At 44.7% G+C, this 14,912-nt stretch overlaps 1 protein-coding gene across 7 annotated transcripts in view; it reads right to left on the bottom strand.

The window, feature by feature from the left end:
* The window catches only part of Atp9b (ATPase phospholipid transporting 9B (putative)), a 192,133-nt gene extending 189,538 nt beyond the window's left edge, over nt 1-2,595 (bottom strand). For 3 of the 7 annotated variants that reach the window (XM_034517990.2, XM_034517991.2, XM_076912372.1), the window contains exon 1: nt 2,346-2,595. In XM_034517990.2, coding sequence (XP_034373881.1) covers nt 2,346-2,464 — 119 coding nt within the window. In that variant the 5' untranslated portion in view covers nt 2,465-2,595. The remainder of the gene's footprint in view (nt 1-2,345) is intronic. The other 4 variants (XM_076912368.1, XM_076912369.1, XM_076912371.1 and 1 more) reach the window with 2 other exon arrangements.
* Nucleotides 2,596-14,912: the final 12,317 nt, after the last annotated feature.

Genomic DNA, 14,912 nt, shown 5'->3' with positions numbered 1-14,912 from the left:
GTAATAGTGCCCAGAGCTGCTCTAAGTAATAGCCATACAAAGAAATGCACTGAAAACCACTATACATGAGTCAAAAGGACTGTGAATGCTAAAGACTAGTCTGGGCTATGTACTGTGTTCCTGGCCAGCCTGGGCTACAAAGTGAAACTATCTCAAAAAAAAAAATTTGTTCAATAACCTTAAAGAACTCAAGAAAAGGGCTGGAGGGATGGCTCAGTGGTTAAGAGCACCATCTGCTTTTCATGAAGGTCCTGAGTTCAATTCCCAGCAACCACATGGTAGCTCACAACCATCTGTAATGGGATCCAATGCCCTCTTCTGGTATGTCTGAAGACAGTAATAGTGTACTCACATAAATAAAATAAATAAATCTTTTTAAAAAAAAGTTTAAAAAAAGGACTCAAGAAAAAAGGTTTAAGGATAAAATCAGAAGAAACAGAAAATAAAATGCCACAAAATAGGTTCTGATTATGGAAAACCAGCTGGTCTTAATGGTCTTAATATATCAATAAAAAAAAAAAAAAACTAAGCCAGGCATTGTGGTGTATACCTATAATCCCCCCAACACTCAGGATGTGAACACAGGAGGATAAGGAGTTCTAGGCCATCATGAGCTTCATTGTCAGACCTTGATGAGTAGAGGGGAGGGAGAAGAGGATAAGGGGCTGACAGGATGGGGTTGGGGATGACTGACGCAGATAAACTGAAAGGAAACACTAAGCCAGGTGGTGGTGGTACACATCTTTAATCCCAGCACTCAGGAGGCAGAGGCAGGTGGATCTCTGTAAATTCAAGGCCAACCTGGTCTACAGAGCAAGCCCCAGGTCAGCCAAGGATGCATTGTAAAACCTTGTCTCAAAAAAAAAAAAAACCAAAAACAAATGAACAAAGGAAGGTAACAGTATATAAACCTTAATCCAAGAAAAATGGACTATTTTAATATCTAACATAGATTTCTAAATAAAGAATCAGAAATGAAGAAAATGAAATAATAAAAGCAGCGATCAACGTGTAGACATTAGATCCTGGATTACAGCCGTCAAGCAGGTAGAGCTTCAGAATACATGAAGCAACAAGACCCAAAAGACAACAAAATGACATTTTTACACGGCAGCATACTCTCCAGTAAGCTCCTAAGATTAATCACTTACACAACTACTATGCAACTACTCTTCTGGTACCATCAAGAACAGGAAAAATGGTAGCTTGGAGTACCCACCTCCAGACAAGCACTCAGAAAAGGGGCACCTAACAGAGGTTCTGTAATCCTCAGCCAATGTTCCCATGAGAAAAAAATTATGAGTCACCAGTTTAAAGATGAGCAAATCAGGGTATAGAGAAAGAGACCGGCCCAATCCAAACTACTAGTAAGTGCAAGGACCAAGATCCAATTCAGTTCTCTAACATATTCGAACACTTGCCCGCCCGGTAAGTCTCTCAAAACAGCCAGAGCCAGACTTCCACCAGTTTTCTTACTGCCCATCCTGATGGCCCATGAAAGCCATCCGGTTTTCACAAAAAGAAAGAAGGCTGGGCATGGTGACCCACCCCTTTAATCCTAGCACTGGGGGAGGCAAAAGCAGGTGGATCTCTGTGACTTCGACATCAGCTTGGTCCACAGAGCAAGCTGTCCAAGCCAGCCAAGGGATATACAGTGAGACCTTGTCTCTAAATAAATAATGTTCAACCCAAAGAATATTTAAAAGCTTTGATTCAGAAGAAACTACTCAGTGAGCCCTGTAATTTTTTCTTCGTCTATATGTTAAGGGTGTTTCTTCGGTAGGTCTACAACAAAATTAAAAGGTAGCAACTACAAGGTAAACTAACTCTGCATTTTAAAGTGTCATTCACAAAGTCCAGTATTATTTTCTTTGGGTAAGAAACTATATGAGTATGAGACTTCCACTTAAAGCACTGTCTGGACATTTCATTGCATTGATAAACTATGGACCTACTTAACAACTTAACCTCTCTGAATCCTCACCCTACTCTTCCAAAACATCTCCTGTCAACAGAAAGTATTGTGTACACTCGTGGCTAAGTATAAAGTGGGCCTAATAAGCGCTCCACGTCAGGAAACATCAGTGATACTCTGCAAGGCATGTTTGTCACACTCATTATGAGTTGCGCCTGTCACCCCGGCCTGCTCGCCCACACAGTAAGTTTTGAGGCTCCCGAAGCGAAGAGAGAGGCGAGCGGAGTCTCCGAATCCCTGGGCGCGGCTCGGCCCGTGGCCCTGGGCTCTGGAATCCGCGGCCCGCCCGCGCCCGGCTCTATGGCTCTGTGAGGACTATGGGCCGGCAGGGAAGACCCTCGGTGCCGGGAAGGGTCGGGCCCGCCGTTACCTGCCGCGCCGGTCGGCACCTGGCCCGGGCCCGGCGGCGCTGTAGTAGGCCGCGCGTCTGTGGCTGGCTGTGGCAACCGCCGCGCTGCGCACGGGGTACAGAGGAATCTGGTCCGCCATGCTCCGGCCTGCCCTCCCAATAGCCTCAACTCGGCGAAATCTCCTAGCCGAGCCCACTCAGTTTCAGCCAGGGCCGAAGCACCCAGGGCGGCGCCCCGCCCCCGCGCGGCGCCCTCTGATGGCGTCACAGAACAGCAGAGGAGCGTTCCGGAGGCGTGGCTAGGATAGGCCCCGCCTCCATTGGCGTTGCCTGATGACGATTTTGAAAAAAAAAGGTTGTTGTGCCCTTAAGCTCCGCCCCCGTCTTGTTACCAAACTTTGATATTGTGGCGCTGGTGGCTTCTTCTTTCTTTCTTTGTCTCTGGTCATCTCTCTCCATCCCTGTCCCTGTCTCTCTCTTTTCTCTCTCTCTCTCTCTCTCTCTCTCTCTCTCTCTCTCTCTCTCTCTCTCTCTCTCTCTCTCCTCTCTCTCTCTCCTTCTCTCTCCTCCCCCTCCATAGTTTAGCAATGCAATTAAAATGTTCAGACCTTGCTTTAAGTGGAAGTCCCATACTCATATAGTTTCTTACCCAAAGAAAAATATACTATGCTTTATAAAAGAAACTTTAAAATAGAGTTAGTTATGTTGTAGTTACCGAATTTTAATTTTGTTGAAGGGGTATTGCAGAAACATACAAATCGCAATATCTAGATTTCCCCCACACACCGTGTCTCCTCTCCCTCCCCCCCCCCCCTCTCTCACACACACAGACACACACACACACACACACACACACACACACATTCCTCCTCCTCCCCCCTCTCCGCATCCTCCTCACAATTCACAAAAAGACCTTGCAACTGGGCCCTCCTCACCTGAGCACTCTAGCCCAGCTGTTTTACGTTGTCCAGGGGACACAACTCCATTTCATGGAAGCCTGGCTGCAGGAGTGAAGGTGCATGCAGCCTACGATTTCAAATTCAGGCAGGATTTACACAGGAGGAAAGCCCTGCCTTGGCCCATTTCAGATCTGAAGCCATCCAGGTACCCAAGGTCTAGCCTTTGTTTTCGAAGGTACATCATGAAAGCCACTTCTCTTGCTGACCTAAAGCAGACCTTCAAGAGTTGTGGGACTGGCTGCAGTCTCCCACCTGCCTCTGCACCAGGGTTAATTCCTCTCCTGTGACAGTCTTCCCCCCTGCTCCCCCTCTATGTTGCCGGTCATCTTTGCCTGCTCAGAGTCACTGTGTTATATAGAACAGCCACTTTTGGGTTCTGCCTAGCCTTGAACAGCTGCATTTGACAAATCAAGGTCCTTAACATGAGTGATTCTGCATCTTGTTTATATGGGTAAGCACCCACCATCCTCCAGGAGGAAGATCACCATCACCAGGAGGCACAAACTGGTCATTTATTTTATGTCAATAAATAATGACACCTTTAAAAATACCAAACCAGGAGCACCAGGCACATACACTTATCAGTCACTCCTAAGCCTCTACCTAGGACTATAAAAGGAATACCCCAGACCAAAATATGGCAGGCATAGCTTAAGGACCCTCATCTAGGAAACTGCCATAGCAAAGGACCTCTGCCTCTCTCTCTGCCTCTCTGCCTCTCTGCCTCTCTGCCTCTCTGCCTCTCTGCCTCTCTGCCTCTCTGCCTCTCTGCCTCTCTCTCTCTCTCTCTCTCTCTCTCTCTCTCTCTCTCTCTCTCTCTCTCTCTCTCTCTCTCTCTGCCTCTCTCTGCCTCTCTCTGCCTCTCTCTCTCTCTGCCTCTCTCTCTGCCTCTCTCTCTCTGCCTCTCTCTCTGCCTCTCTCTCTCTGCCTCTCTGCCTCTCTGCCTCTCTCTGCCTCTCTGCCTCTCCCTGCCTCTCCCTGCCTCTCCCTGCCTCTCCCTGCCTCTCCCTGCCTCTCCCTGCCTCTCCCTGCCTCTCCCTGCCTCTCCCTGCCTCTCTGCCTCTCTCTCTGCCTCTCTGCCTCTCTGCCTCTCTGCCTCTCTGCCTCTCTGCCTCTCTGCCTCTCTGCCTCTCTGCCTCTCTGCCTCTCTGCCTCTCTGCCTCTCTGCCTCTCTGCCTCTCTGCCTCTCTGCCTCTCTGCCTCTCTCTCTGCCTCTCTGCCTCTGTCCCCAGCTTCAGAGGCTCCAAGACAGTTCTCCTGATTATTACACTCAGAGCATTCCATGGTGACACTAGAAGTGCCCTGTTGGCCACACCTCCATCAGAGAAGTCTGCTGCCGTTTTGAACACCTCTTTGCTGCATGTGCCTTATGGAGTCCCTACAGAGGCTTGGCCTCCCACTTAAGACAGTTTTTCTGAACTCTGCAACCTTTAACCCTTCCTTTGCCATGGAGAGAGGAAAAGGGCATATGAGTGAGTGTGACGTAATGCGTGCTCTGAGAGTTAATGTTAGTGAATTAAAATGATATGGCATTTCATTTTGATTGTCTAATTGATATTTAAAACTAAAGGATGGATAGTCCTCTGGACATCACTGTGAGGACAATCATAGAAAAGTTTAACTGAGCTGGGACAACCCACCCAGAATATGGGTGGCACCATCCATAGGTGTGAAGTCCAGGGTGAAGGAAAGGAGAATATGAAGAATATGAATAGAGGAGTAGAGGATTCACGTTAATTTTTCTCTCTCTCTCTCTCTCTCTCTCTCTCTCTCTCTCTCTCTCTCTCTCTCTGTGTGTGTGTGTGTGTGTGTGTGTGTGTGTGTTCCTTCTCACTGTGGCCACCATAGCTTTCACCATAAGACAAAGTCAAGCCTTAAGTTACATATATTTTTTTTTAGGTATTATGTCACAGCAAGAAAAGTTCATTAATACAAATGGGAATAAAAGAGTCTGTTTTCCAAAGGCCATCCTGCAAGTAAGATTATGGTAACATGGTAATCTGCAGCCAGTGAGACTGGCCTGCCCTGTGATTCCAGTGTTGTTTGCTTAAATCTGACACTGAGAAAAACCTGAGGGCGTCCATCTAGGTTTGTGACATAGCACAGCTCATAACACTATTTCATTTCTTCCTCACTCTTTTCTACAATGAAACATGTTGAGATTTCGCTCTTATTTCAAAGATGTGGTATTTTACTAGCATAGTTGAACAATTAAGTCTCCAGAGAATTCTGGATTGTGTTTGCTGGTTTGTTCATTATTCTTTGGTTTCTCAAATTACGATTTACTTTCTGAGCAAGTATGTGGTCATGTCTCCAGGCTCTACATACTAACTGAGTAGGCTTTATATCTAAAGATGAAGAATGCTGAGATAGTCTTACATCAGTAAGTAGTGTGGTTCAGGGAGCACTCCAGTGGAACCTGAGATGTGTTCTCAGATATTAGTGTAGTGTCCGACACTTCTTACAATACACTGATAGGACTCTCTGGTGTCCACCTTCTTAAATGGGCCCTGACTCCATGTGGCTTTACATAGTGTAAAAGTCATGAAATTTTTGATGCCAGTAATAGCTTTCTGACCATTTGACAACCAAACATTAATTCAAAATCAAATAGTAAATCTGATTTACTATTTTTGGGCAGTCCTCGTCTGTGTTGTATCATGTGACTTCACTGCAGCTTTGTGTCTGAACACACATCATGTGACTTTTGCGCATGTCATGCCAAGCAGTGCCCATGAGCACCATCTAAAGCATCTCAGGTCAGAACTGCAGTGTTTTTTATTATACATACAAAGTTCTCTGTTCCTGTGGGAATACAATGGTTTAATTAGAAACATTGTCAGTATTCATAATTATAAAATCAAGCTATTGTTTAACTCTGGAAATTTTTGAACATGCTTTGTGTTCTGCAATATCAAATTTTCCAACAGTATTTAGTTCTTCATAGAAATCTGAGCCTCATATCCTGCTAATGTGTAAATTTTCTTGTGTATTTCATAATTGTTTATTTCTATTCACATGTAAGAATTGTTTTTGTTTTGGGGGTTTTGTTTTCCAGACAGGGTTTCTCTGTGTAGCCCTGGCTGTCCTGGAACTCACTCTGTAGCCCAGGCCAGCCTCAAACTCAGAAATCCACCTGCCTCTGCCTCCCAAGTCCTGGGATTAAAGGCGTGTGCCACCACTGCCCGGCAAGAATTGTTTTTAAGAATTACAACTTGGGGCTGGAGAGATGTCTCAGTGGTAAGAGCACCAACTACTCTTCCCGAGGTCCTGAGTTCAATTCCCAGCAACCATATAGTGGCTCACAACCATCTGTAATGGAATCTGATGCTCTCTTCTGGTATGTCTGAAGTGAGCAGTGGTATACTCATTTATATAAAATAAATAGATAAGTCTTTTTTTAAAAAAGAATTATAACTTGCCATCAGTAATTATTTCACTTGGATACCTACCTTATATACCTTCTGTGTTTGAATTCTCTTGCAGTGGTTCCCAACCTTCCTAATATTTCTAATACTGGGACTTTAATATAGTTCCTCATGTTGTGGTGACCCCCAACCATAAAACTATTTTTGTTGCTACTTCATTACTGTAATTTTGCTGCTACCATTATGAATCAGAATGTAAATACCTGTGTTTTCCAATGATCTTGGGTGATGCCTGTGAAAGTTTTTTAATACCCAAAGGGATTGTGACCCACATGTTGAGAACCACTGTTCTATATTATAAAGAGAATTTATTGGATTTACTTGCACCGTTGGGACTCAGTGATCTAGTCATCTGCTCACTAGAGTCTAGAACCCCTGCTCAGTACATGAAGCTCTGTGCATCCACAGTCCCAACATGGCACTAAAGACCTAGAAGATTCTTGAAGCTGGAAGTCTGTCAGTGAAGATGGTGAGGTAGTAACAGAGGTATAGACTCCAGAAATGAAGACAAAGACAGACAGACAACCAGCATGTCTTCTCCTCATACCTTTTTATTTCTGGGCTGAATCAGAAGGTGCCACCTACTCAGGAAGAGGATCTGTGGCCTCAGTTAATCCTTCCTAAAACTGGGCACATAAACATTCCCAGAGGCGTGTCTCCTTTGACTCCAGATCCAATCAAATGAGCTATCAATATTAACCATCACATCTATGTATGCAGAAGTCCTAAGAAAGAGTCGAGCAAAATGGTCAGGACTGGCAAAAAGTTAAGAAGCCCTGCTGAAGGGGGTGGTTCTGATGCTCTGGGCAGATATCTGCTCATGAACCCTGAAGGTCCTGTTTCCCAGTTGGTTCTTGATTGACCAATAGAGATGCTAAAGGCCAATGGGCTGGTTGGAATAGGCAGGACTTCTAGTTTTCCCGAAGGCAGGCTAACAGACACAAGGGAGGAGAGAGGTTCACCTAGCTTCCGAGGGAGAAAGAATCACCAGCCATGTGAGATCTCAGGCAGAGTTAACCTTAGACTTTTCCCTGACTGGGCCTAGGGAAGCAGGCTGTAGATGAGAGACCAACTGAGATGTGGGCAGATTTAAGGTGCTGAGCTGGGACTAAAGGTAACTGAGCAGCTAAAGTTGAGGGGAGATTTATGGTGCTGAGCTGGGAGTGAAAAGAAGGGCATGATGGCTGAGGAAGGCTTAGAAGAGTCCAGCCATTGAGCTAAAGCATATAAAAATAAGTTAGTCTCTCTCTCTCTTCTCTCTCTCTCTCTCTCTCTGTGTGTGTGTGTGTGTGTGTGTGTGTGTGTGTCTTTGTGTCTTTCATCCTAGGATCCAAGGGACACTGGGTGGGGCTGATAGTGAGGTCCACACAGAGATTAAGGCAGGGTAGTAGGAACTACATGCTACACCCTACTCTAGAGAAATAGGACCATGGGTGATCTCTAGGGATAGGTATGTGAAGAGATATGTATGACAAGGTGCTAACACATGATCACAGAGGCTGACAAATAGCAGGACCTGTGAAGCTACCAGCTGGAAACCCAGAAAGGCCAGTAAGATCATCCAAAGACTCAGGGAGGCCATGGAATAGGTTCCAAGCTTTATCTGAAGCCTTGAAAACCAGGAACTCCACAGACAGAGAAGACCATGCAGCTCGTATAGACAGAGTGAATTCAACCTTCCTTGGCCTTTTGGTTTCAGGTATGCACTGGTGTATCAGATGATGCCTGCCCACAATGGAGAAGGCCATCCGCTTGACTCAATATAGAATTAAATATTCATCTTCTCCAGAGGCAACTTCAGAAAAGGAGAAATAATGTTTGCCAGATATCTGTGCATTTTAATCAGAGTAAAGACTCAAAATACCTGAGCAAAACAACCTAGGAGAAGGATTTATTTTGACTCACAGTGGCAAAGATTCAGTTCATCACAACAGTGAGGAGGCAGAGGAAGTAACTCACATCATGGTAGACAGGATGCAGAGAGAAAGAGAGAAAATGGTTTTATTAACAGGATATCTCCTCCCTCCCTCTTTGATTTCATCAGAGACCCCAGCCTAGAGAACGCTGCCATCCACATTCAAAGCATCTAGTTAATCTCTAGAAATGCTCTCAAGGGTACATGTAGAGGTGGGATTTATTAATCTCTCAGGCTCTCCTTAATCCAATCAAGTTGGCAATCAAAATTAACCATCAAACTGGGCCTCCCATAGCTTCATTGTACACATAATTCAGTCCTCAGATTCAATGTTAAAAACAAAACCTAACAAACAAACAACAAACCACAGAAATGACAAAATACCATTTGTTTTGAAAACAGCCAACCACAGAACTACCTCTGCCCCTAACTCTGAACAGGGCTTTGGGGATGTCACCAAACTTGCATTGTCTTCTTTAATCAAGGACTGTCAAGTGTACACAAAGCCTGTGGGACTGTCTCCTATGCTTCACAAACTCCTATCATAACTCCTCTCAGGCTGACTCTGGATGTCCTACTTGCAGTCTACCCAACTGTCAATCACCCATCAGTTCACTCCTGCTGAACTGGTCCAGCCCATGTCTTCCTTTGTCCCTATTTCTCTAAAACAGCCTTTTGCGAAAGCTCCCAGTTTTGGTTTGATATTTATTGCAACAATTTGCATCCATTTCATGTCATCTTGACACAAACTAAAGTCATTTGCGAGGAGGGAGCCTCAACTAAGAAAATGCCTCCATAAATTCTGTTTTGAATGTTAAATGTTTCTGCAGGATCCTGTTTGCACATTTGGTCACCAGGTGGTGACACTTTGAGGGAGGCTTGTGGGAGCTTTGTGGTTGTGTACTGGCTTGTTTCTCAGCTCTCCTCCCCAGTAGCTTGGGGCTCGCTCTCCTCAGAGCTATAGGGTCATCCCACTCCCGACCTGTCCTTTGTCTTCTAAAACTAAGTTCTTTGTTCCATTCTCTTTCCTCTGGTAGATTTCTTCTCATCAAACAATTTCTCTATACTCATTTAAGGAGTTAGAGAATGGATTGAAGCTAGTGGACCTAACCCAGTACATCAGGTTCAATCAGACATTAAAACAATACAAAACCTAGAGAAGGAAAGAATTCATTTTGGCTCATGGTTTTCAGAGTTTCCCTCTGTGGTCAACGAGTTCCATCACTTTTTGGATAAAAGCAGAAGTGAGACATATTGGAAAGAGCATGTACCAGAGGAGGCATCTCACTTCATAGTAAGTAGACACAGGGGAGGGGAGACAGAGACAGAGATGGAGAACCAGCGAGTCTACTTACTTTCTCAAGCCTCTACCTGCACGCCCCAACAGAAAGGATGACAGCTGGTAAAAAAATGTTGAGGTTTTGTCTTTTACTGTCTATTGTAATGCTATGTGCTGTCCCTGAAGACCTGGAGTCTGTATGTAGCCCATGGGACCCTCCCTCTAAGTTAATTCTGAATAGTGAATAAAAATGCTGACAGCCAATAGCTGGGCAGAAGAGACATAGGTGGGTTTATGGTTTCAAGGGCTTGAAGAGACAGGACCATGAGAAGGGAAGGGAGAAGGAAGCTGCCATGGGATAAGGGAAGAATGAACAGGAGGGAGAAGGAGAGGCCACCATGGGCTAAGGGCCAGAAGAATGTGGCCCAGGGGGCTGTCCAATTAGAGTTCAGCACAGCCCAGATGGAACATAGGAAATAGTGATGACTCGAGGTTGTCGATAGGAAGGTAAATTCTAACAGCATGGAGGGTGGGCAGCTGCCCAGCTATTGTGCTGCCTAAGGCGTATTAAAATTATAAAGGCTGTGTGTGTCTTTCATCTGGGAACATAAATGGTCTAAGGTGGGGAAGAAGCTCCAGGCCCGGATTATTAATATTTATTACTACAAATAAAGATATATACTCTTGTTTGGGAAGATACTCCATGTTCTCAACCATCCCTAAGCTGAGTGAGTATTTGGCCATTTGGTTTTAAGACAGGTGGGTACCACCTAGGAGGCTCCCCACTATTATGTGTCCTACTCTAGTTACTGGAGCAAGTGGCTGCTGCAAGCCTCTCCCCCCCGCCCCCCATAGTTCCTTAAGCGTTCAGAGGTAAGTTGAGGGTGGGGGTTGGAGGTTGGTCCTCAGATTCCCCACTACTTTCTGTTACCTGTTTGCCATGGTGGTAGGTAGAAAGTGCTGGAGCTTGTGTATCTGGTTCCGTTACATCTCTTAGCTGCCAGGGCCTGTCTTTTAGCAAATGCTATAGGGATAAGTAACCTTCTCTATCCGTGATACTGTGTGGATGTCTGCTTTCCACAAAAATAGCTCTAATCTCCTACTATGTCCAGCCATTATCCCGTGAAAACCAAACACCTCAGTCTTCCTCACTCCAACACCTTCACACACTTCCACAGGCAAAAATGGAGGTCTCAAGGACATTTTGAATATAGCATATCTCACCCCCTCTTGGTCAGTTTGACCTCACACTTATGGTTGATCCCACTCATCTTTAAAAATGAGGAGCATTCTATCGGATGCCTCCTAATTCATAATTTATAGGTGTCTCATTCATAACTGCTTCTTTCCCACTCCAAACTCACTAGCCATGCAGGAGAGGAGGGACAGCAATTACTCATGATAACTTTATTAGCTATAATTTGCATTTATCTTCTGAAAGGACAGAGCGATGCTTCTGGGAGCTGTATATTAAATCCAAGGGCTTATACTTGACCCTGCCCTGATTCATTCCATGCACAGCAGTGTCCTTTTTCTGCCTTGAAGGATGGCTACAATTTGTCACTACGCAAATTATACTGTACTTGATGTTGACATTCTTTTATCAGATAAATTACCTGGACCTATTATGCTGGAGGCAATTTCCATGAAAATTTCATATTGTGAAAATCTTAGTTTAAGTTGAAGACTGGAAGAAGTGAACAGAGAAGCTAGGCTCTGTTTCCAGGGGTGGTCCCAGAATAAACCAGATTTTTGTGCATTCCAATTTGCTGCATGGTTCCAAACTCCAGCCACTAGTCCTTGTCTGGATCTGGGACTGTGTGATCCTGCATACAAGAACATACCTGTTCACATCTGCATCTTCCTAGGCACTGGGAAAAGCTCCAGCTGGCTGATCTCTCTCCTACTCCCACTGGAAAGCAGGAAGTGGCATCAAAACTTTGATTTGATAGTTGGAGCAATCTTTAGAACGTAATCACAAAAGCTTAAGAAACCATGTTATTGACATAATTTCCGCACACTATTTCCAAAATAAAACCAGTGTGGTAAGTTCCATGTATCCTTTAGCAGATACATAGTTGCTACAAGGAGAATCCAGGACATCTAACTGCAACTGTTTCTCTCTCTCTCTCTCTCTCTCTCTCTCTCTCTCTCTCTCTCTCTCTCTCTCGTGTGTGTGTGTGTGTGTGTGTGTGTGTGTGCGTGTGCGTGTGCGTGTGCGTGTGCGTGCGTGTGTGTGTGTGTGTGTGTGTGTGTGTGCATGTCACAGGACAACTCTCCTACCATGTGGGTTCTGGGACAGAGTTTATGTTGTCAGGCTTGGCAACAAGTGCCTTTTCCCACCAAGCCATCCTGCTCATCTTTAGTTCAGTGTTTGATCTGAGCTTCAGAATCTCTTATTGGCTTACAAATGAGCAAGTTTATATGGGGCAAAATCAGAAATTCATGTTAATTTTACACAAGAACGTATGCATGTATTAGCAGTTTTCTTCATGTCAGAATTCAAAATTTTCATATTAAAATAAAAGGCTTGGCATGTCAGTGTCAGGTATTTTATAACAGGAAACGTAAGACTTACTTATACCAGATATTGTCTGCTTCTACAATATCAGTGTGAAAAGCCCAAAGCCAGGCTATGCTCTGGATTCTACTTGTCAAATCATTAGATTGCTTCACTCCAAACCTTTAGCTGGCTAATTGTTAATGTTCTCACCAGTAATTTCAGAACCCATTTTTTTTTTGTTTATGTTTAAGTTTTGAATGTTTAGGTTTGAAATAAAGCTGAAGGCAGCTGGAGGTAGCCAGGGTACAGTTCAGTCAGACTGTGACTGAGATGAGCTTGTGTGCGGCTCTGGCTTTGCTGGGCTCCAGAAGTCAGAGTGCATGATCCCTTGCCTTCCTTCATCCGCATCTGTAGATCACATCCAGAGGGAATGTTTGAGCATCTCATTCCCAATTTCAGATCTACCTCGTGATCCTCTGGGCTTGGGAAACTGCCCAAAATTCATATCTTAACTAGCCAGCTGCCACAGACCCTGGCACACCTACCCCTTCTGCCCTTCATCTCTGGGATCCCACAGACCTAGGGAGCACACGCAGGCAGCTCACCTGGCAAACGAGGCTCTCATGAGACTAGACATATGCTCTGCCCAGCCAATCCTTTTAACTTCTACTCTTTGTACTGAGATTGTTTTGAGCATGTGTGTTTGTGTGTGTGCAGGTCCATATGTGTCCGTTTGGAAACCACAGCTCAGTTTCAAGTATCATTCCTCAGATGCCAATCTGAGCTTTTGAAATAGTGTCATGGAGGTCTTTGAGTAGGTGAGGCAGGTTAGGCATCGAGCTTCAGAAATCTGTATGCCTCTGCCTCACCAGAGCTAAGGTTACAGGAGCATACTACCACACCTGGATTTGACATGGATGCTGGGGATGAAAACTCAGGTGCTCATGTTTGCATGGCATACACTTTACCTATAGAGTCTTCTCCCTGTGTGAGAAATGCTTCTAACAATAGAAACCCAAGACCTCAGAGAGTATGAAGAGTTATTTTCTGACATTGTTCAAGGAAGGCTGCTACCAATGTCAAGTTTGGAGGGCTAGCATGGTTGGGCATCTAAGAGAACATTGTGAAAGAAGACATCCATGTTTGTTCTTCTGGGTTCCACTTGCCCACGGTGGCATTTCAAGCCTGTTTTAGCTCTGAGTAACAATTTTCTTTCTCTTTTTAAAATTATGTTTGCTTATTTACTGTGCGCTCACATGTGTGCACCTACACAGCTGTGTGTATGTTGTATGTGTATGGTGGGCATGTACCATGGCATGTGTGTGGAAACCAGAGGACAATGCTTAGGAATGGGTTTACCATGCAGAAACCAGGAATCAAACTCAGATGTTGGGCTTACTGGCAAGTGTCTTTATCCACTGAGTTGTCTCCACAGGCTGAACATTCACTTTCCTCTTTTTTTAAAAAAAAAAAATCTTGGTTTGTTTTTGTTTTTGTTTTTAATTTTATGTGTCTGTGTGTGTTTGCCTGCATGCATGCAAGGCTTGGGCCAGAAGAACCAAAAAGAAGGTGTCAGATCTCCTAAGACTAAAGTTAATAGATAGGTGTGAGCTGTCTGTCATGTGGGTGCTGAGACTCAGACCCAGGTCCTCTGGAAGAGTAGCCAGTGTCTTAACCACTGAACCACCTCTCCAGCTCTATATTCATTTTCTTGTCGAGAAACTGGGGTTGATCATAGCAGAGACTTCAGAAGATTTGCGTGAGAGTTAAATAAGGGCACGTATGTGGCATTTAGCTCCGTGCTGACTCATTAGCACACGGATAAAGAGCTGAAGTGGTTAGCTGAACACACTGAGTCATCCTCAGGGCTGTGTCTCCTCTCCTATTTCTTCAGCAGAGAGAGCCTAGATGCAAGGAATCCTGTCACACATCAAGCCTGCCTTACAAGAAACAATAGACAGCAAGACAGGGTGTCAGACTGACATTATAGTCAGTGGACTGCATTGATGTTCCCCCAGGACCTTAGAATTATAGTAATACCCACTGTGATTAGAGTGTGCACCCAGTCCCTCCTCCTCTTCCTTTATCAAAAGTTCCTAATACGCTCTGAATATTTCATCACTCTAAGCTTCTCACTAATGCTCAACACTTCTAGAAGGAGGAAGAAGAGCTCCCTCCTCTCAACGGCAACAAAACCTCAAAAAAATCCTCATTAAAGAATATTAATACTCATGGATTAAGAAAAACAAAAGGAGAAATTGTCTGGAATAAATTCAGATCACCCTTTGATTCTGTCCACTGAAACGTACAAACGACTGCTCCACTAAACAGCGGTGGTGTGAATCAGAAAAGGGTTCCGGCTCCCAGCCTGGCCTTTCTCCCCTGGCTCTTTACTTCAGGCCAGCCTCAGGTGAGGCGTTCATCTTTCCTCAGCCTGCAGCTGGAGAACTGGGAAGTGGGGACTGGCACTACCGTGATCTTCCAGTGCAACACAAAAGCACAAA

Source organism: Arvicanthis niloticus, chromosome 14 (assembly GCF_011762505.2).
Source record: "Arvicanthis niloticus isolate mArvNil1 chromosome 14, mArvNil1.pat.X, whole genome shotgun sequence".
In the NCBI taxonomy this organism is placed as follows: domain Eukaryota; kingdom Metazoa; phylum Chordata; class Mammalia; order Rodentia; family Muridae; genus Arvicanthis; species Arvicanthis niloticus.
The sequence above is the reverse complement of the archived record's forward strand: the minus strand, read 5'-3'. Positions and strand labels throughout refer to the sequence as shown.